At 37.7% G+C, this 24,764-nt stretch overlaps 1 protein-coding gene across 8 annotated transcripts in view; it reads left to right on the top strand.

Annotated features, from left to right (window-relative positions):
* Positions 1-24,764, top strand: part of LOC106869343 (kelch-like protein 26) — a 94,748-nt gene that overhangs the window by 56,849 nt on the left and 13,135 nt on the right. Inside the window, exon 1 of one of the 8 annotated variants that reach the window (XM_089361480.1) lies at positions 2,100-4,541. The exons of 4 other annotated variants lie outside the window; for them this stretch is intronic. In XM_089361480.1, coding sequence (XP_089217606.1) covers positions 4,491-4,541 — 51 coding nt within the window. In that variant the 5' untranslated portion in view covers positions 2,100-4,490. Of the gene's footprint in view, positions 1-2,099; positions 4,542-7,785; positions 8,799-24,764 lie in introns of those variants that run through there. 3 more of the 8 variants (XM_052972072.2, XM_089361537.1, XM_014915057.3) reach the window with 3 other exon arrangements.

Genomic DNA, 24,764 nt, shown 5'->3' on the forward strand with positions numbered 1-24,764 from the left:
TATATATATATATATATATATATATATAATATAACTTATATAAGGGCATTACTATACAGTAATGCCTCATCGGTAAATATGTGCTTATTTTGGTAGTTTTGACTAATAAAGTCCCTCTAAGCATGAGGCATTACTGTATAGTAATGCCCTTATATCATCATCATCATCGTTTAACGTCCGCTTTCCATGCTAGCATGGGTTGGACGATTTGACTGAGGACTGGTGAAACCGGATGGCAACACCAGGCTCCAGTCTAATTTGGCAGAGTTTCTACAGCTGGATGCCCTTCCTAACGCCAACCACTCAGAGAGTGTAGTGGGTGCTTTTACGTGTCACCCGCACGAAAACGGCCACGCTCGAAATGGTGTCTTTTATGTGCCACCCGCACAAGCCAGTCCAGGGGCACTGGCAACGATCTCGCTCGAAAATCCTACGGGAGCCAGTCAGGCGGTACTGGCAACGGCCACGCTCAAAATGGTGCATCTCATGTGCCACCCGCACAAGAACCAGTCCAGGGGCACTGGCAACGATCTTACTTGGCTTGCCGGGTCTTCTCACGCACAGCACATTTCCAAAGATCTCGGTCAGTAGTCATCACCTCGGTGAGGCCCAATGTACGAAGGTCTTGCCTCACCACCTCAGCCCAGGTCTTCCTGGGCCTACCTCTTCCACGGGTTCCCTCAACTGTTAGGGTGTGGCACTTTTTCACGCAGCTATCCTCATCCATTCTCACCACATGTCCATACCAGCGCAATCGTCTCTCTTGCACGCCACAACTGATGCTTCTAATGTTCAGCTTTTCTCTCAAGATACTTACACTCTGACGGGTATTCACATTGACATTACACATCCAACGGAGCATACTGGCTTCATTCCTTGCGAGCTTACGTATGTCCTCAGCAGTTACAGCCCATGTTTCACTGCCATGTAGCATGGCTGTTCGTACGCATGCGTCATACAGTCTGCCTTTTACTCTGAGTGAGAGTCCCTTTGTCGCCAGCAGGGGTAAGAGCTCTCTAAACTTTGCCCAGGCTATTCTTATTCTAGCAGCTACACTTTCAGCGCACCCACCCCCACTACTAACTTGGTCGCCCAGATAGCGGAAGCTATCGACTACCTCTAGTTTTTCACCCTGGAATGAGATAGAAGTTGTTTCCTGTTTGTTTACAGTCTTTATTGCACCTGAACATCTACCACAAACAAAAACTAACTTGCTAGTTAACCTGCCTTTGATGTTGCTGCATCTCTTATGTGTCCATAGCTTGCACCGGGTACATCTTATAGAGTTACTACCTACTCCTTTTCTACATACTGAGCAGGGCCATCTACCTGAAGGGGTTTGTGTTTTATCTACCTTCCTACTTATTAGGATTTTGGTTTTAGCTAGGTTGACTCTGAGGCCCTTCAATTCTAGACCTTGCTTCCACACCTGAAACTTCTCCTCTAGTTCTGATAGTGCCTCCGCAATTAGGGCAAGGTCATCAGCATAGAGGAGCTCCCAGGGGCAACCTGTCTTGAACTCCTCTGTGATTGCCTGGAGGACCAGGATAAATAAGAGGGGGCTGAGGACGGAACCTTGGTGGACCCCTACCTCTACCCGGAATTCATTGCTGTACTCATTTCCAACCCTCACCTTACTGGCAGCATCTCTGTACATGGCTCGCACAGCTCTCACTAACCATTCTTCTATCCCAAGTTTCCTCATTGACCACCAGATAAGGGATCGGGGGACCCTGTCAAAGGCTTTCTCCATGTCAACGAAAGCCAGGTACAGAGGTTTATCCTTAGCTAGGTATTTCTCCTGCAACTGTCTCACTAGAAATAAGGCATCAGTAGTGCTTTTACCTGGCACGAACCCAAACTGCATCTCATCTAAATTGATTCGCTCCCTAATTAGTTGGGCTATGACCCTCTCTGTAACTTTCATAACCTGATCTAACAGCTTGATGCCTCTATATATATATATGCATGCACATGTGCATATATATGTGTAAGCTAGACAGACATGCTGAGACATAAATAGCTAGATAGGTAGGTAGGAAGATAGGTAAGTTCATTTGTTATAAAAAGAAATCTGTATTCGTGTTTAATTTTGAATAGTGTTGCAACTTTGGCTACTACTTATATACTGTAAATAGGACCACATATACATTGTGCATTGTATATCTGATTGAATGTTGAGTGAGTGGCAAGTGAGTGAGTACCAAGTAATTTTTCGCACTTCATGGTTGACTGAAAGAAAATGCAGACCACAAATTCCAGCTAGTACGTCAGCCAAAACTGTTCTGCTGCTACATGTCTCTTGTTCTTATTAGTCTGCAGTTAGGTATACTTAGTGGTAGTGTTGTGCATTATAGCAATTATCATAGTAGTGGTTACTGGTACTTGTTGCAGAGTTTGTGATCAAGTGGTGTTTGTGGTGGTTGTGCTGGTTATTTCAAAGCAGACAGTACTCATCAGATATATTTTAGCAAACTTCATTGCAACACAATGATGCTTGTAGTGTGGTTGTTTGTATGGTGCATGTTGTGTTACAGTTGGTGTATGTTAATATTTATGGAGTTGCGGTTCAGCCTCTGATCAACCCTGAATGAACAGACATATGATTAAATGCATTCCATCTATGTCTGTCATATCTAATCTTTTTTTATTTTTCAAACAATGAACCATCTTATTCATTGTGCTCACGTTTTAAAGACAGATGTCGTGTGTAATTTGTGAGGGATTTAGTTGTGATTTCTAGCAATTTGTGCAACCATGTTGATGATCCATCCTTCAGTGACTTGATAGATTCTATTAGTCACCATTACACCATACAAGGTGTTCAGGTGTAATTTGATGGTTCGCATTAAAAGAAAAGAAAACACAATATTCCATTAAAAAATAAAAGTATTAAAAAAAAACTGAAAATATCATCTAGATTATGGTTGGGAGATAACAGTTTACTCAAAGTAGCTTCCTTCAGCTTCAACCACAACCTTAAGATGGGTTTGGAACCTGGCACATGTCTTCCTGGGAAGATCTTTAAATACCTCTTTGATCTTGGCTACCAGCTTGGCCCTATTGATGCAGGTAGTGTTTTTCTCAACTGCACCCCACACAGAGTAATCTATGGGATTACAATTGGGGGAATTAGGAGGCCAGAAATTGGGGCTGGTGAAGTTGTAGAAATTTTCCAACAACCGCTTCTGACTCTTTCTGGAGATATGGCAAGGAACTGAATCCTAATGTTACACATGGCCTTCCAACAGCAACATGCTCCAACCAGGGTTTGAATGTGCAACAGCTTCACGTAGCTGCCTCAACTGAGCCTAAGGCCTTATTCAAAGGTGTGGGGTAGCATGACATAACCCTCACCAAAGACCGTCACTTTCCTGTTGTCCATGTCTTTGTAGTTTCCATTGCAGCTGTCCATGTCATGTCTTACAGCCTTTACAGTGTTCACAAAATATTGAGTAGCAGTCATGATGTCAGCATTTTGATACCCAGCATAAATTATTATGATACAGGTAACTCTTTTCCAATATTTAGATGGCTTCCAGTCATGCATGTCAGCTAACTTTTCTTCGACTACAACTGTAATCTTTATGCTTTCTAATGCCATTGCCTGTTCAACAATATTTCAAGTTGTTCCTGAGAAAGGAAGACATAAATATATTGTTTGATTTAGCCCAAACACCCGGTACACTGTAAATAGTATAGTGTTGTGTAACAGTTATATATATTATGTAGAATGTAGAGTGGCAGTGAATGCATGTTGAAATATGTAGAATACCTTTAGCTATATATATATGTAATGTGCTGGTATTGTGTGACTGCATGGTGGAGGTCTAGTGTGATGTTTTGGAGATGTTGTGTGGCAGTAAGTGTATGTTATGTCACTGTGTGTTGTATGATGCAGTAGTATGTAAATTAGTGTTTGTTGTGGAGGAGAACATGTGGTTGTCACTGTATGTTATGTGAAACTTTAATGTGACAGTCAGTGTATGTTGTGAGATGTGTGACAGTCACACATTCATGTGGAGGCATGACAAGTGTTTTATAATGTGTGTAGGTTTAATGTGATGGTCAGTGCATGTTTTGTGATTGCATAAACTGGTTATGAATGTATGTTAAGTGGTGGTATGTTATGATGTTCACTATACGCTGTGTGGTATGTGACAATCACTATATTTTGTTTGGTAGTGTAGTGTGACAGTTACCATCTGTTATGCCATGTAATGTGACAGTCACTGTAAGTTCTGCTGCTGTGTGTTACAACTGAAAGCATATGTTGTGTGATGGTGTAGTGATTGTATATGAGGTGTAATGTGTTGAGTAGAATATGTACAATGGAATTTTAGTGTCAATCAGTGAATCAGTATAGGTTTGTGGGAAGTAGTATTGCAACAGTCAGTGTATGCTGTAGTATAGAAGAGTGCGTCATGTGCAATGTGTAGACTGTAATGTAACACTCAGTGTATACAGGGTGAGATATTGTGTAAAAACCAATGTGTGATGTGTGGAGGTGTAGCGTCACATTCAGTGAATTGCATTGTAATGTAAGTATTTGAAAATTCTTGCTATCACACCTTGATTCATTGTCTTGAACAAAGAAGTAGTCTTGAAGATATATCCTATTCTCATATTATCAGGAAGTTCATTAAATTTCACTGTGTCACTTGGTGTATTGTCTTAAACTTAGTACTTTGTTGGAAATATTATGCCCACGGGCATATGGCGTAGTGGTTAAGAGTGTGGGCTACTAACCCCATGATTCCAAGTTCGATTCCAGGCAGTGACTTGAATAATAATAATAATAATAATAATAACAACAACAACATCGAAAAATACCTTAGGAATGAGAACCCAGGTTCGAAATTTCCCCAAGACACCTGAAGCCTGGAGGGTATATCTGCCAAAACGTGTTAACAACAAACAAGATGAGGATAAATATCCATCAATTGTAAATAATGTATATTATGTTAGGCACTGTAGCTTTCACTAGCAGGACCAAAAAATATTTATAAACCATTCTTTGAAAAGATTCATAGTCATCTATGCCATCTTAACAATTGACAAATCAGATGTGTTTTCAGTGTGACTCGCCAGTAGGGGCTTAATTTCATATCACTAGAGGCATTTCCTCCTAGAAGATATCTTGAGAAATAAAAGCTCTAGCTGGCTGGGCATCCAGAAAAATTCAGTTTCATCAACATTGTGTACTCTCTTTAGCAATCATGTTTTTCAGTTGCACTGGATAAGAAACAGTCCTTGTATCAACACCAGCTGCTTCACCAGTTATATTTATGTTGTGTAAACTCAAGCATTTTTTAAACCTTTCAAACAAACCTTTCCTAGACAAAATAGGTTTTTCATAAGAAGTTTCCCTTCCATTTTCTACAGCTCATCATACAAACATTTGGCATTTTGTTTTTAATTACTATTGTGCTTATTAGCATATTACATTGAATCTGATCCTCAATCCATAAATTCTTGAAAATTATCCTGGTTTCCATAAGGATGGAATTATAAACCACATCCCAAAATTAGTGGTCATACTTTACAATTTCTGTAAGTGAAGTCCTGTGATTTAAGGTTTTATAAATATATATATACTAGCAGAAACACCCGGCGTTGCCCGGGTTAAAGAGAATAATGAAATCTAAAAACGCCGTCTAGACTACGCATCATCTTTATATATAGAGATGTATATACACACACGCACCCAAACACACGTATATATATGTATATCAATATAAATATATGAAAGTCAATGAAGTTTCGTAAAAGAAGGTGATCATGTACATAATTTCTTGCTGTTGTGATTATAACACCTCATTGTAAACTATGTTCCTTGTTTTCCCTTGTGGAGCATATACAAATAGGTTTTTTGTTGCTGCCCACTCTTGAGCAGCCAACATACAGTTGTCCGTGTGAGAAGCAGGGCTCTTCCAAGAGAAGACCAGCTCCAGACAGTGTTTGACCCTGATATTTGTTTATGGACATGGCAAAAGTCACACGAAGGGGGAATTGTAGTCTTCTGAATGTAAAAGGAATGTCTGCTCCTGATGGAGTAAGAGGAATTCTTGGAATAAAGACGTCATCCCCTTTTGCACATCCAGAAAGAATGGTAGCCTCGATAACGTGTGACATCATTTTCTAAATAATGCTCATCTGTTATGTTCGGGTTAAAATTTCATCAACATCAAAAATATATGAATTTTCATGGGAGTTATGGTCGTTATGCAAAGAATATAATTTCCAAATTTCATAAAGATCCATTCAGTACTTTTGACGTAGTTTTGGATAAGAAAACAAATGACTAATGTGTGTGTTTGTGTGCATGTGTATGTGTGTGTGATGGGTGTATATATGTATAGATATCTGTGTGCATGTATATATGTATATATGTGTACATATTACATGTACATCTATATATATATATATACATCTACACATATGTGTACATATACATGTATGTATAGATCTCTATATATATACATATACGTGTACATCTATATGTATACATATACATCTCTCTCTATCTCTCTCTCTCTTTCTCTCTCTCTCTTTCTCTCTCTCTTTCTCTCTCTCTCTGAAAGTATCTGTCATTACAGTATCGAAATGGTGTACATATACATGTATATGTATACATATACATCTCTCTCTCTCTCTCTCTTTCTGTCTCTCTCTTTCTCTCTTTCTCTCTCTGTGAAAGTATCTGTCACTACAGTATCGAAATGTGATTGTTTCAGTTAGTGGAATAGTTTCATTTTTAAAGTGAAAGTATTTGACATGAGTGTTTTTGTTTCACTTTTGACACGTAATACTTAAATAGTGGAGGAGATATTATGTTGCCATGTGCTCGAACTCTGCAAGAAGTTAATAATTTTTTTTGACTAAAACACAACTGGAACCCTAAGTAAGGCATGTGTAAAATTTGAATGAAATTGGTTGCGTAGTTCTCGAGTTTTAGGGATTCACACAGACAGACAGACACACATTCTCATTTTTATATATATAGATATATATATACATATATATATATATATATATATATATATATATATATATATTTATACACACACGTATGTATGTATGTGTATGTACATATGTATGTATATAAGTGTGTGTATGTATTTGTATCAGTATGTGTATATTTATATATATGTATATGCACACAACACACACACACACACACACACACATTTAGAGAGACAGAGAGATTGAGAGAAACAATCATACCATCTATTCACCTTTGTGCCTAACACAGACACATGTTCACATTCTTACACAGACAGTAGTCCCTTGCCATAGTGCAGTTTATTATTTAAGCCTATGTCGATTCCTCCATGGTGTTGTTTTGCATTTATGATAAAATAAATATATACAGATTAAAAAAATAATTTTAAAAAATATGCAGTACAGTACTGTTTCTACTTTGCGGATTTTCACCTATCGCGGGGGAGGTTTTGGAATGTAACGTCCGTGATAGTTGAGGCATTACTGTATATACTTACACTTTACAAATTGTCACATACACACACCTCCATATGATCTCACCTATTCTTTTTCATAGATATACACGTTTTGAACTTTCTTTCTACCCACTTCCTCTCTCTCTCTGCTCCTTCTCTCTTCCTCTCTCTCTCTCTCTCTCTCTGTATCTATCTCTCTTTTTCCGTCCCTATCTCACTTTCTCTTTCTGACAATCAAACTGTTCCTCGGCTCCCCTCTATTTTTCAATATCACTCCCATTTACACATCCTTTTATTTCTTTTTCTCTCTTTTACACACCCACAGACTGTTCTACTTTCACTCTATCGATCTCCCATGCATGCAAACACAAACTGTCTTTCTTTCTCTCTCTCTCTCTCTCTCTCTCTCTCTCTCACCCTCTGCCTCCCACACTATTCCATTCTCAAAGCCTGACTTTTTCCTTTCCCTCCCTCCCTCTCTCTCTCCTGTTCTCTCTCTCTCTCTCTCTCTCTCACCCATGTTATTCCTCTTTCCCACAATCAGCTGTCCCTGTGTCTATCTTACCTCCACCAAAGTTGTTACTCTATTGTTATTTATGTTATTGTTAACTGAAGGTAACCGCCCATTTTTTTTTTTTTTAATTGTTGTCTCTACTACATCAAATCACCATGTTATAAGTTACCAGTCATTTCAAAATTGCTGTTGGATATTACCTACTTGTAACGCAGGGATAGATATATAGATCACTTTGTGTGTGTGTGTGTGTGTGTATATACATATATATATATATATACACACACATACAGATTGATATTGGGTCACAGTGATATATATATCTCATATATTGTGCCACATTCTGTGATCTTATGTCATAACACAGTACCTCTGCTCTGTGTATGTATGTGTGTCTGTATATATACATATATATATATGCATATATTTACATATATATATATATATACTGTCATATCACAACCACCCTTGAACATATAACTTTATTACTGTTCAGTGCTCTGAGACACCCTGTGTCATGGATTGATTGTTCTTAAACAGTGTTCCTGGTATATATATATATATATATATATGTAAGATCATCGTCACCATCATAACTGGATATAACATAATCAACTTCTCCAAGCGTGTACTTTACTTTATTTATTTGAATATCTTTTTTTTTTATCACAGTGGAATATATTGTAGAATGTTTCTGAATTAACAACACTTAACAAACAAATATATATATATACACACACACATACGCATAGACACACACACTCACACATATATTTATATATACAAGAAAAATACATGGTGCAAACATGGATAACGGAGCTACGGTATGTGATATTTTTTGTTATACATTTATGATAAAAACTGTATATGTGTATATGTATGAATGTACATATATGTTTATTGATATATATTCATGAATCCCCACACACATGCACTGACACACACACACACACACACACACACACACACACACACAAATACATGCACACACTTATATGGTGTATTTTTTTTTGTCTCTGTCATTCGACTATGGTCAAGCTGATGCATCAACTGAAGCATCAAATCAACTCCAGTAACTTTTGTTTTGTTTTGGTTTTTTAAGTCTGGTATTTATTGTGTCAGTTCCTTTTTGCCAAATCACTAAGTTATGGGGCCATAATCAAACCAGTACCATTTGTCAAGCTGTAGAGAATGGAGGTGGGGCAAGCACTCACACACACACACACACATTAAAACTATATATATATATATGTAAATTGGCACTTCCTCAATTATGGTGATGAGGGTTCCAGTTGATCCAATCAACTGAACAGCCTGCTCATGAAATTAACGTGCAAGTGGCTGAGCACTCCACAGACACATGTGCCCTTAAGGTAGTTCTCAGGGAAATTCAGCATGACACAGAATGTGACAAGGCTGACCCTTTGGAATACAGGTGCAACCCATTTTTGCCAGCTGAGTGAACTAGAGCAACATGAAATAAAGTGTCTTGCTCAAGGACACAATGCGTTGCTGGGAATTGAACTCATGACCTTACAATCATGAGCCCAATATCCTAACCGCTAAGCCATGTGCCTTCACTGTATATATATATATATATATATATATATATATATATATATATATATATATATATATATATATATATATTTTATCATATGTATTTATTTTCTCCTAATTAATAAATAACTCGAACAAAATAAATTGGTTAATAGATACCAGGGTAGCAAAGATCACAAAATGACGGTGGTGTAACTCCTGTTTATGAGGTAGAAACTCCTTGTTATTTTGGGTACTTGAGTATATATAAATTTAGTGAATGGAGTAAAACGCATACGTTAACTGCATACTTTTATTTCCAACATATGTTTCAAAGATTACAAATTATAACATATGCGTTTTACTCCATTCACTAAATTTATATATATATATATATATATATATATATATATATATAAATTGTAAATCCAAAACAAAAAAATAACAACAAAACTACAAAGGATTCCGCGGTACACGTGTTTCAAGCTCTACATGTGTATAATATAATATAATATAATATAACATAATATAATATGTGTATAATCTACAATGTAAAGCTATCCTCAGCCGCAAAAATTATCTCTCTCCCAGGAAATTATACCATCTCGACGTTGAAGTAGGAAGAAATGTGTGATGTAAGAGGTGAAGATCCTTTCGGTATTCTGTATTACCTACGTGATTCACGTTGTCCATCTGACTGGTATATATATATATATATATATATATTCACACACATACACTTATATATATATATATCCACCTTTTACACTCTTCTATGCTATTCTGTCTTATTCATGTTGTACCTGGACCTCACATCATTCTTTCTCTCTTTCTCTCTCACTTTCCAGGTGGGCAATCCATGTATTCACCTCTTTAGCAAGAAACCCGCTCTTCTCCCTCCATCATAGTCTTTTATTCCTCCAATCTTTACACCATTAAGTCTTATCTTGTGGGTACTTGGTGATCTCACTGGTTCTGGTTCTACATAAAAAGCACCGAACACTGTTCAGTGATTGGCATCAGGAAGGGCATCCAGTTGTAGAAACCACGCCAGAGCAGACATAGAACTTGGCACAGCCCTCTTGTTTGTCTGTTCTTCTCAAAACACCCAACCCATGCCAGCATGGAAAAAATAGTGATGATGATGATGGTGATGTATGTTTATGACGGGCTTCCGCACAGTTTCCATCAACCAAATTCACTCATTAGTGTGGCTAGGGCTACAAAAGAAAATGTCCTAGATGCTGCACGGTGGAACTGAACCCTAGACTACATGGTTACAAAGCAAGCTTCTTAACCACACAGCCATGTGTGGGTGTGTGTTTATATATAAATATATAATGAGAACAAAAAATAGTAATAAAAAATCCTGGCAGATATCAATATAGCACTCAGTATTAAAAGAATTTGGTTATAAATGTTCAACAATTAGACACCAGTAAATGTAAGTAGAATACATATCCCAGGTAAATCCTCATGCATATATATATATATGCATATATATATATATATATATATATATATATATATATATATATATATATATATATATATATGTGTGTGTGTGTGTGTATGTATATATATATATATATATATATATATATATATCGTCGTCGTCGTCATCATTTAACGTCCGCTTTCCATGCTAGCATGGGTTGGACGATTTGACTGAGGACTGGTGAAACCAGATGGCTACACCAGGCTCCAATCTGATTTGGCAGAGTTTCTACAGCTGGATGCCCCTCCTAATTCCAAGCACTCAAAGAGTGTAGTGGGTGCTTTTACGTGTCACCCGCACGAGGGCCAGTCAGGCGGTACTGGCAACGGCCACACTCGAAATAGTGTATTTTACGTGCCACCTGCACAGGAGCCAGTCCAGCGGCACTGGCAACGATCTTGCTCGAATATGTATGTATATGTGTGTGCGTGTGTCTATAGATATATGTATATTCATTTTACACGAGCGTGCTTGTGTGTGTGTGGTATGAACATGTCTCTACATGTATATGTCTCTACATGTACATGTCTCCTTCAACATACACACACACACAAGAGAGAGAACTTGCATAGATGTAGGAGGCAAAGGGTTGTGGTGGGAGTAGGGATAGCTTCCTCGAATTCCGTTGTTTTTTTCCTTTTTTCTTCAGTTTCTTTTTTTTTTTTTTAATCAAGAAACATTACTAACAAATGGAAGAAGACATAGACAGGCAGACGCTGGGGGGGGGGGGGGGACACACGCATATATATATATGTGTATGTATATATATATATATATATATATATATACATATATTATTTTGTTTAAAAGAGTTCCAACACTGTCTGTTTTTTATGTTTTATTTATATTCCTCCAAAACCAATGTGGGATATAGAATATGGAATATACAATATATAATATAATATACAATATATAATATAAAATAAAAATGGATGGTACTATGAAATAAAGTATTGAATGTCTTATTGAATATATGGAATATGTCTTATGGAATATGTCTTATGGAATATGTCTTATTGAATAGATGAAATATTGAGTGTTCAATATAAAGGATTAAATATATAAAGGCAAATATGTATTTTCTATACCTTGTGGTATTTCATCATGGCCGGTATGACAGACTTTAATATGTATATATATATATATATAGATATATATATATATGTATATATGTATATATATATATATATATATATATATGTATATATATATATATGTGTGTATATATATATATGTGTGTATATATATATATGTATATATGTATATATATATATATATATATGTATATATATATATGTGTGTATATATATATATGTATATATGTATATATATATATATATATGTATATATATATATGTGTGTATATATATATATATATATATATATATATATATATATATATATATATATATATAATCTCTCCTTCATTGGACACTAAACTCTGCTTGTGAAGACCTGTTGAGGCAAGTGAAATCGAAATTGTAATTGAACCAAATTCAATGACTGGCACCTGTGCCAGTGGAGCGCTAACAGCACCATCTGAGTGTAATCATTGCCAGAGCAGCTGTCTGGCTTCTGTGCCAGTAGCATGTAAATAGCATCACTTGAGCATGATCGTTACCAGCATCGCCTTACTGGCACATGAAAAAGCATTCGAGCGAGGTCTTTGCCAGTGCCACTGGACTGGCTCCTGTGCAGGTGACATGTAAAAAACACCACTTGAGCGTGGCCATTGCCAGTACCGCCTGACTAGCCCTCGTGCCGGTGGCACGTAAAAGCACCCACTACACTCTTGGAGTGGTTGGCGTTAGGAAGGGCATCCAGCTGTAGAAACTCTGCCAGATCAGATTGAAGCCTGGTGCAGCCATCTGGTTCGCCAGTCGTAAGTCAAATCGTCCAACCCATGCTAGCATGGAAAGCAGACATTAAACGATGATGATGATGATGATTATATATATATATATATATATATATATATATATATATATATGTATGTATATTAATTCATAATAGAATATAAGGATAAAAATCACATTAATGATTTTTATCATGTAGTCAGCATGCTATAAAAATTTATTATTTATAGGCAATTTATATATTATATTAATAATAATATACACATGTATATCATCATCATCATCATCATCGTTTAACGTCCGCTTTCCATGCTAGCATGGGTTGGACGATTTGACTGAGGACTGGTGAAACCGGATGGCAACACCAGGCTCCAGTCTGATTTGGCAGAGTTTCTACAGCTGGATGCCCTTCCTAACGCCAACCACTCAGAGAGTGTAGTGGGTGCTTTTACGTGTCACCCGCACGAAAACGGCCACGCTCGAAATGGTGTCTTTTATGTGCCACCCGCACAAGCCAGTCCAGGGGCACTGGCAACGATCTCGCTCGAAAATCCTACAGGAGCCAGTCAGGCGGTACTGGCAACGGCCACGCTCAAAATGGTGCATCTCATGTGCCACCCGCACAAGAACCAGTCCAGGGGCACTGGCAACGATCTTACTTGGCTTGCCGGGTCTTCTCACGCACAGCCCATTTCCAAAGGTCTCGGTCCGTAGTCATCGCCTCGGTGAGGCCCAATGTACGAAGGTCTTGCCTCACCACCTCAGCCCAGGTCTTCCTGGGCCTACCTCTTCCACGGGTTCCCTCAACTGTTAGGGTGTGGCACTTTTTCACGCAGCTATCCTCCTCCATTCTCACCACATGTCCATACCAGCGCAATCGTCTCTCTTGCACGCCACAACTGATGCTTCTAATGTTCAGCTTTTCTCTCAAGATACTTACACTCTGACGGGTATTCACATTGACATTACACATCCAACGGAGCATACTGGCTTCATTCCTTGCGAGCTTACGTATGTCCTCAGCAGTTACAGCCCATGTTTCACTGCCATGTAGCATGGTTGTTCGTACGCATGCGTCATACAGTCTGCCTTTTACTCTGAGTGAGAGTCCCTTTGTCGCCAGCAGGGGTAAGAGCTCTCTAAACTTTGCCCAGGCTATTCTTATTCTAGCAGCTACACTTTCAGCGCACCCACCCCCACTACTAACTTGGTCGCCCAGATAGCGGAAGCTATCGACTACCTCTAGTTTTTCACCCTGGAATGAGATAGAAGTTGTTTCCTGTTTGTTTGCAGTCTTTATTGCACCTGAACATCTGCCACAAACAAAAACTAACTTGCTAGTTAACCTGCCTTTGATGTTGCTGCACCTCTTATGTGTCCATAGCTTGCACGATTATATTAAAAGAGCAAGGGCAAAATATCCTTTGCTATTATCATGAGGCTTTTCTATAGCACGATTTTCAATGGAGAGCATGCCCTTGCTTACCCCCAACCTCAGTTTATAGACATGAGTGGTCCTGAGACCAAGGCCTCTGCCATGATTTTTAAGAAGTGTGCTGGTAAATGACCTAACTCCAACATGCTTGAAGTGCCGAGACCTTCAAAAAACTACCCAAAACTCCAGATTAAATATGCACATGGCTGAAAGCGGACGAGTGAAAGAATATCAAAAAGGCCTCACATTAATTGTGAATCGGTTCCAATTTCTCGATTAAAACCATTAAACAAGCTTTTTTTCCTTCATCAACACAATACACAGGAAATATAAATACAAATAATTGTACATACCATACCAAGCGGACCCCAAACACTGCTGGCCTATGTATATTGGTACAGTGGGGCTTATTTGAAAAAAGAAATTATTCTTTTTTCTTTTTTCAAATATATATATATATATATATATATGATTGAATCAACTGGAACCAGCCTATCCCACTATAATATTAACTGCTCTACATCTTAGAGTGTGCTCCTCCTCTGGATTTATATATTTCTACACATGATATATATGTATGTATATCATCATACAATGTGTGGATGTTCCACTGACAGCTTCATTGATGAAGATTTAGTTGTTTGATCAACTGAGTTATTTGCTTAATAAATTAGCATGTAAGTCGCTGAGTATCCCACAGTCATATATACCATTAACGTAATTCTGAGACAGAATCAGAATAACACAGTGTGTGACAAGGCAGCTTCTTTGAATTATAGATATATTCCATCTGATGAGCTTCTATATACTTATTCCTACCCAAGTTCTTGCACAAAATAGGGCCAAGCTAAGATTGATGAATTTGTTTTAACTGAAAAAATGGGAAAACATACGAAAAATTCTCAGTAGTACCAGAAAGTAAACTCATTGCTACAGTGTGTGTGTGTGTCATACATGCATATATGTATATATGTATGTACATACATACATACATATGTGTGTATAGATATATGTGTTTGTGTGTATATGTATGTACATACATATGTGTGTGTATATATATATATGTATATATGAGTATATATATATATGTATATATGAGTATATATATATATATGTATATATGAGTATATATATGCAAAAATATATATTTATATACGTATATGTATGTACATACATATATAAGTACATACATATATGTATATATATATGTGTGTGTGTGTGTGTGTGCATGTGTGTGTGTATAATGTATATAAATTTAGATATGTTTCAACCAAAGATTGGTCCAGGCCATGTCTAACTTAATAGCACCACTTGATAGGATTATCTAAACCCTTTTTAAGTTTGTTTATGGTCCATTCAAGTAGTGAGTTCTTGTTGAGTGAATTGTATCCAGGTGGCTTATCTGGCATTCCTTGAAGAAATCTATCTAAGCTTCATTTAAAGCTGATAGGATCCTTTTCCTCTTTTGTCTGTTTTGGGACAACCTTAAACAGGGCAAGGCCTGTTGAGGAAAAGAAATTATGCTGCAGTGTACCTATATGTTGTGATACTGAATTGGGCAGGAAACGTATGTCCTGTGGTCCCAGCCTTGGATGAACCTTGAAACTAATGTTCAGGTCATTTGGGCAATACTGGCAGTATATTCTCCACATCGTACAGATGATGTACTGCTCGCAGCAACACTGGAGAGAGCAGAGCTTCAAGACTTTAAGGCAGTCCCAGTAATCAAGATCAGTCATGCCTTCAATTCGTTTAGTGAGTGCCCTCTGGGGTGATTCAATCCTTGAGATGTTTTGTTTTGTATGGGGAGACCACAAGGGGTAGCAGTATTCAAGGTGTAGCCGTACAAAGGAGGAGAAAAGTGGTTCCCCTGAAGGAAGAGAGTATGGCTGTTTTAGTATAGACTTTCTTCCAAAATGCATCAGCTCAAATTTTCCCTCGTTCAGTTGCATTTTGTTTTTGTCTGCCCATTGATGATTAGTGTCATCAGCAAATATTTTCACTTTGCATTGATTTACAACACTGGAAAGGTCATTTATGTAAATTATAAAGAGGAGCGGGCCCAAGACAGTCCCCTGAGGGACACCACTGGCGACTTTTGCTGGGCTTGAGTGGACTCCATCGACCACAACTTCATGTGTTCTATTCTCCAAGAAATACTTAATCCAGTGTAGACATTTTCCATGGATTCCAACATTTGCCAATTTTGAGAGTAAGATATTATGGTCAACCCTGTCGAACACTTTACTGAAGTCAAGATATATGACATCAGAGTTCGAACCTGTTCCCAAGGCTTTAAGTATATCTTCAATGTGGTGTAAGAGTTGTGTTAGACAGTCCCTGCCACAGCGAAAGCCATGCAGGTTTGCATTTAGGAGTTTGTGGGTCTCCAGGAAGTCAGCTCACCTTGATCTTACCACCCTTCAAACACATCAATGATGTGGGAGGTGAGTGAAATTTAGCGATAGTTGACTGTGAGGGATCTGTTTCCCTGTTTGAAAACCGGGATGACAGACTGGGATAGAAGCTGTTTCGGTATATAACCTGAATCTAAAGAATTTCTCCAGAGGTTGGTCAGAGGGACTGCAAGTTGGTGTCTACATTCCTTCGGGAGACTTGCAGGAATCTATCAGGGTCTACAGCAGAATAGTATTTGACCTCATTTATTTACATACAACACCACCCCTCAAAAATTTAATCATATATAAAAATCACCATGGTTCCCAAACGCCAACTACTCAGAGAGTGTAGTGGGTGCTTTTTACGTGCCACCGGCACGAAGGCCAGTCAGGCGGTACTGGCAACGGCCACGCTCAAAATGGTGTATTTTATGTGTCACCCGCACAAGAGCCAGTCCAGGGGCACCAGCAACGATCTCGCTCGAAAGTCCTTACACATGCCACGGGTACAAGTGCCAGAAAGGCGACGCTGGGCACAGGTGCCATCGCAATTTCGCTTTCGCTTGCCCCAATAAGTCTTCGCAAGCTGAGTTTCGTGTCCAATGAGGGAGACGACGTTGGCATGGGTGCCAGACGTCAAATTTAACTCGATTTCGATTTCACTTGCCTCAACAGGTCTTTGCAAGTGGAGTTTAGTGTCCAATAAAGGAAGGAAGGTACGCGTATGTGGATTTAGATTTAGGTCTCACTTGGCTTGCCGGGTCTTGTGTTCATACTTGCATATATATATGTACATACATGCATATGTATGCACATACATATGTATGTATATATATATACATATATATATATATATATATATATATATATATATATATATATATATATGTACATACATATATATATATATATATATATATATGTATGTATGTATATAGGTATGTATATACATACATGCATACATACATACATACACACATACATATATTATTGTCAGCATCATCTTTTGAATGACCACTTTTCATGCTCACATGTGTCACATGAACTTTGTTGACTCTGATTTCCCTTGGCTGGATGCCCTTCCCCTTGCCATCTCTCACCTGTTTTTAAGCTCAGTAATATTTTCCCAGGCCAGACATGTTTTGCTCTGAAGACTGGAAATAAACAACACTGCTTGTTAGATGGTGATACTCATACACAATCATCACATGATGTCTAGACAAAAGTACACAAAAACACACTCGCTTGCATATATACATATGTATATATATAAAATAAGCTTTTTTCAGTTTCTCTTTACCAAATCCACTTACAATGCTTTGGTCAGCCTGAATCTTGTCCAAGGTGTCACACAATGAGACTAAACCCAAGACCACAGAATTGGGAAGCAAGCTTTCTCCTTCATGGCCATGCCTGCAGGTGGATGGATAAATGAATCTATTCATTCACTCACTCTGAGAGAGAGAGATAGAAAGAGAGTTAATGAGAATCCAGAATTTAATGAACTTTATCAACTTCAAATAGATGAAAGGTAAAGTTGGTCTTCAAGATATTTGAAACCAAAATGCAATGTGTTGGAAGACTTGTAACTCAATACATGCTTTGTAATTGACATGCTAAATTTTGTTTCTGTTACTTCATGCCTAGAAATGCCTGAAGGAAAGATGCACATGACTTCTATATTGCTCCCTCCAGGCAATGCAATGAGTACCTAAGAAAACATGATTTTGCTAATGACATGTGAGGTGCAGCTCTGTGATTTACAAACACCACAAGCTGTCTAGTCTGATAAGAACTCATCAGAATGCTGGATTGAATAGAAAGTAAATTAATTGTTGGCATTCTGGAAATCGAATGGCGATGGAGCAATTAGCAACTGCCTGTTTAAGCAAGCTTCAATGACCAATATAATCAACAGCAGTGATGGTATATGAAAGAATCAGTGAAATGTGTGTGTGCTTGTATAATATCTATTAAAAGATGAGTCTGTATGATTCGCTTCTCAAAGTTTTTGTGTAATTGTAAATCACACTACCATTTTGTGTGTATGTGTGTGTGTTGTCCATTTGTTTAATTAATGTCTGTTTTTGTAATCTTGTATGGCTTGGATGGTATTGATTTCGAGGCAGGATTTTATAGCAGGAAGCTCTTCTTTTAACAATCCTCACCTGTTTTACAGGCAAGTGATTTCTATATTTCACAGATCTTTGAAAGCACTGAGCAACTGGTCATAATACCAGCAAAGATAGTCGACATTAGCACCTCTTTGTTCAAACACTGACAAGCAAATATCAACATTTATGTGGTTTTGTGTGCCTCTTTACCGAACAAGCTTGATAGGGTTGCCAATTTTGTTGCTGATGGTCCAACCATGTAACAGTTTGTACTGAGTTACATGTTACCAGTAGCACTAAGAATGACCTGACAGTTTTTTTACGCAAATGTATACATTATAGGCGTGGGAGTGGCTGCGTGGTAAGTAGCTTGCTTACGAACCTCATGGTTCCGGGTTCAGTCCCACTGTGTGGCACCTTGGGCAAGTGTCTTCTACTATAGCCTCGGGCCGACCAAAGCCTTGTGAGTGGATTTGGTAGACGGAAACTGAAAGAAGCCCATCATATTTATATATATATATATATATATATATATATATATATATATATATATATATATATATATATATATATGTATGTATGTGCATGTATATGTTTGTGTGTCTGTTTGTCCCCCCAACATCGCTTGACAACCGATGCTGGTGTGTTTACATCCCTGTAACTTAGCGGTTCGGCAAAAGAGACCGATAGAATAAGTACTAGGCATCCAAAGAATAAGTCTTGGGGTCGACTTGCTCGACTAAAGGCGGTGCTCCAGCATGGCCACAGTCAAATGAGTGAAACAAGTAAAAGATTAAAAGAGTATTATTCAGAGTGGGATTAGTCCTGTAAAGGGCCTTTCCTCACTTTAAAAAGCTTCAAACCCAGACACTGCTGGACTTATAACTTCTTTTAAACATTTCTATTATATGTTGCATAATAAGGTTGGCCATGGAAAATTATGGATAATTTACAGACTAATGTCAATAATGGCTATGGAACCAGTAGTGAATGGGTTTCAACTTGGCTGGTGTCCTAGGGCACTACAACCTGGGCTCAGCTGTCATCTTATCACTGTAACGAAGTTCAGATCTTTGAATATTTGTTGTTGGAATATTTGCACCTTCTTAAATTATGAGTCCTGTGCAACACTCCCCAAAAGAAGAGCAACGCTTTTAGCAAAGGAGCTACAGTGATATAACTTGGATTTAATGGCCTTGTCTGAAACAAAATTCTCTGAAGAGGGTCACTTCATAAAACAGTTTGCTGGTTATTTGTTTTATTGGAGTGGGAGAGCAGGTGGGTACAAGAGAAATGGTAGTGTAGTATTTGAGCTAAAGAATTTCACATTTTCTGGGTTGAAAGAGTTTCCATGTGGATTTACTGATTGCCTGATGTCAATTAGGTATCAGCAGAACTGATCCCCTAGTGAATGTCTAGAGTCTAACCATGTGTTCCTCTGAAAGATGAAAAACTAGCATTTTATCTTTCCCTAAATGAGCTTGTGTGCAAGATGCCTTGATTTGATAAAGTTATGATACATGGTGACATCTATGCTAGAGTTGGCAAGGATTACCAAATCCGGGATGTAATTAGAAAACAAAATCAGAAAGTGTATATACGAGTGTGCATGTGTGTGCACATGTGTTCTTGCTTGTGTTTCTGTGTATTTGTTTACATTTGCTCTTCCAAAACTTATGAGCTGCAATCATTTATGATGATGTCATTTTCCACCAAACTATATGCAGGTGTTGTGCTTTAAAAGACATTTTGAAGAAACAATCCCTTGCTTGAAAAACAGGTAAGGAGTTGTGACAGGAAAGTCATCCAGCTGTAAAACAGTAGCTCGATAATATATCAGCCTAACACATACTCACATGGAAAAATGGACATAAAAATAAACAATGCACACACACACACACACACACACACACACACACACACACAGACCCAGAGTCTCCGTTAATCCTAATTAATGTATTTTTTCTTTTGTTTTTATCCCTTTTGGTCTGTATCTTGTGTTCTTGAAGACTATGTAATTCTTAGTTTCCTCCTGTTCTCAATCAGTTTTCCTTAATGCTTGTAATTGTATCTCAACCTGGACTGACCTTAATTTATTAAATTGCATATTGATATGTACACACACAGCTCCTTATACTCACATCACTCATTTATGAACAGCTTTCAACCCCAATTCTCATATTCAAAACTCTGATGTATCTAGAAGCACTTTTGCTATTCTCATTGTATGTTAACTTAAGTGTATGTGTGTGTGTGTATTATTTTACTTGTGTCAGTCATTTGACTGTGGCCATGCTAAAGCACCACCTTGAAGGGTTTTTAGTTGAACAAATTGACCCCAAGGCCTTTTTTTCTTAAGCCTAGTACTTATTCTATATTTTGCTGAACTGGTAAGTTATGAGGGTGTAAACACACCAATACCAGTTATCAAGTGGCAATGGGGGGAGACAAACAAAGACACACATGGATAGATATATACATATATACAATGGGCTTCTTTCAGTTTCCGTCTACCAAATCCACTCACAAGGCTTTAGTCAGCCTGAGGCTATAGTAGAAGGCACTTGCCCAAGGTGTCCCACTCTGGGACTAAACACAGAACCATGTGGCTGGGAAGCAGGCTAGCAATTTCTGGGGAGTAGGTATGTTGATTACATCGACTCCAGTACTCAGCTGGTATATATTTTACTGATCCTGAAAGGATAAAAGGCAAAGTCAACCTCAACAGAATTTGAACTCAACATGTTTATATATGTTAACAACAATAAATATAGGTTTATATAAAGAAAAATATTTTGCCTGTGAAATTAATTGAACCTAGGAAGTATGAGTCAATGCAGCTCATTGTGTTACATGAAGTTTACTACTGTAAGTCAAGAAGATTTGATTTCAGACAGGAAATGGTTTAATGATGACTAATTACTCAATGATTTTTTATACACAGCAGGAGTGGCTGTGTGAGTAAGAACATTACTTCCTGACCATGAGGTTTTGGGTTTAGTCCCACTGTGTGGCACCTTGGGCAGGTGCCTCCTACTATAGCTCCAGGTCAACTAAAGCCTTGTGAAGAATTTGGTTCATGGAAACTGAAAGAAGCCTGTTTTGTATGTGTGTGTGTGTGTGTTATCATGGCATCACATAGTGATTGTAAACAAGCGTATTCATTTTCAGTCGTCAGTAAAAAGTATGTTTGTCCATGGAAAACACTACTTTGCTTGGAAACAGGTAAGGATTAGAGACAAGAAGATTTAGTCATAGAAAAATCTCCCTCAACAAATTCTGCTTGACCCATGCTAACATGGAAAAGTGGATGTTAAATGACGTTGATGACTTATATGATATATATACATGTTTGTGTATGTATATATTATGATTCCTCTTAGCCATAGTGGTACCAATAACTTGTTATTAAAACTCAATGTACTTATACCCCACTTTATCAATAATGTTTAGCAGCATGGAGTCTTATATAAATCATCAGATCAGAACGGAAGAAGCTATGTAATGTTAAACTATTACTCAACTCTAGCTGCACTGTTCCTTACAGCAGAAACAGCTTTAAGTTAATGAAAGCAATTACCTAACTCCCGTTCTTTTGTCAATGGCTCGCAGTTCAATGACTATTAAAAGAGGAAAAAAATACAGCTATCATAAGCATAGGAGTGGCTGTGTGGTAAGTAACTTGCTTACCAACCACATGGTTCCAGGTTCAGTCCCACTGCGTAGCACCTTGGGCAAGTATCTTCTACTATAACCTCGGGCCGACCAAAGCCTTGTGAGTGGATTTGGTAGACGGAAACTGAAAGAAGCCCATCGTATATATGTGTATGTATGTTTGTGTGTCTGTGTTTGTCCCTCCCAACATCGCTTGACAACCGATGCTGGTGTGTTTATGTCCCCGTAACGTAGTGGTTCGGCACAAGAGACCGATAGAATAAGTACTAGGATTCCAAAGAATAAGTCCTGGGATCGATTTGCTCAACTAAAGGCAGTGCTCCAGCATGGCCACAATCAAATGACTGAAACAAGTAAATGAGTAAAAGCGTATCTACTCTGAAGTAAGGTCAGTCACATAGCCATTAGATTTTTCCCTGCCATTATCTTCATAATTATCATTATTATTTTAAAATCTACTTTCCTATGCTTGCATCAATCATATGGCAGTCTGTGTGTGTGTGTGTGTGTGTGTACATGCAAGTAAGCACAGAGATGCAAGACAAGATGGAAGAAAATAGCACTAGAATACCGAAAGTAGAGTAATATGCTTTTATTAAAGTTGCAAAATTACCACAAGACTGTTACTCAGAGTTTCACATTCCCAGTTGTCAGACAGTTGTGATGAATACTGAATTTAGAATTTCAGTTTTAAAATACAATTTTAATTCAGTATTCATCACAACTGTCCAACAAACTGGAACATGAAACTCTGAGTAACAGTTTTGTGATCAATTTGTAGCTTTAATAAAAGCATGTATATATATATATATATATATATATATATATAGGAGCATGTATATATATATATATATATATATATATAGGAGCATATGTATATATATATATATATATATATATATATAGGAGCAAGAGTGGTTGTGTGGTAAGTAGCTTGCTTACCAACCACATGGTTCCAGGTTTAGTCCTACTGCGTGGTACTTTGGGCAAGTGTCATCTACTATACCCTTGGGCTGAGCAAAGCCTTGTGAGTGGATTTGGTAGACGGAAACTGAAAGAAGCCTATCATGTATATATATATACATATATATATATATATATATATATATATATATATATATATATATATATATATATATATATATAATGTTTGTATTTGTGCGTATGTTTGTCCCCCACCATCGTTTAACAACCAATGTTGGTGTGTTTACATCCCTGTAATTAAGCGGTTCAGTGAAAGAGACCAATAGAATAAGTACTAGGCTTACAAAGAATAAGTCCTGGAGTCGATTTGTTCGACTAAATGCAGTGCTCCAGCATGGCCGCAGTCAGATGAGTAAAACAAGTAAAAGAATATATATATATATATATATATATGGACACGGGGGGGGGGACACTGTCCCTATATAGCTGAGTGTGTTAATTCTTCCAACCATTCATTGTTTGCAAGTAACTAATGAACATGATTTCCCTCATTCAAGAAACTTGTCAGTTGACATTGAGAGCTAAAAGAAAAAAACTTGAGATAACTTCAGTGTTTTAAGTCATCTTAGAATAGTATGGTACTACAAATCCCTGTATTCAGTTTCTTCTATTTCTTCCAAAAATGTTTGAAATTCATAATGATTGAGTGCATGCAATCAAATGAAATTCTCTGATGATACAACTGGTTATATCACTCAAGGTTAGATTCAACTGTTTTCTACAAAGTTTCTGCCAATGAATGATATCCTGATATACCCCATACTCTCACAAATTACCTAGACTTTTCCAATAAAACTTTGTCTGGCTGTGTGGTTAAGAAACTTGCTCTCAGCCACATGGTTTTGGATTCAGTCTCACTGTATGGAACACTGGGCAAATGTCATATACTATAGGCCCAGAACAACCAATGTCTTGTGAGTGAAATTGGTTACTAGAAACTATATGGAAGCCAGCGAGCTGGCAGAACTATATAAAGGTGGCAAGCTGGCAGAAACGTTAGCATGCCGGGCAAAATGCTTAGCAGTATTTCGTCTGCTGTTACGTTCTGAGTTCAAATTCTGCCTAGGTCGACTTTGCCTTTCATCCTTTCAGGGTTGATTAAATAAGTACCAGTTACGCACTGAGGTCGATATAATCGACTTAATCCCTTTGTCTGTCCCCTCTATGTGTAGCCCCTTGTGGGCAGTAAAGAAATAAGAAACTATATGGAAGCCTGTCATATATATATGTGTGTGCATTCAGTCCACTCAGCTGGCAAAAATAATCCTGCGATATACCGGCATCCTGTCC

The sequence above is a fragment of the Octopus bimaculoides genome, chromosome 1, assembly GCF_046866305.1.
Source record: "Octopus bimaculoides isolate indiv1 chromosome 1, ASM4686630v1, whole genome shotgun sequence".
Lineage (NCBI taxonomy): Eukaryota > Metazoa > Mollusca > Cephalopoda > Octopoda > Octopodidae > Octopus > Octopus bimaculoides.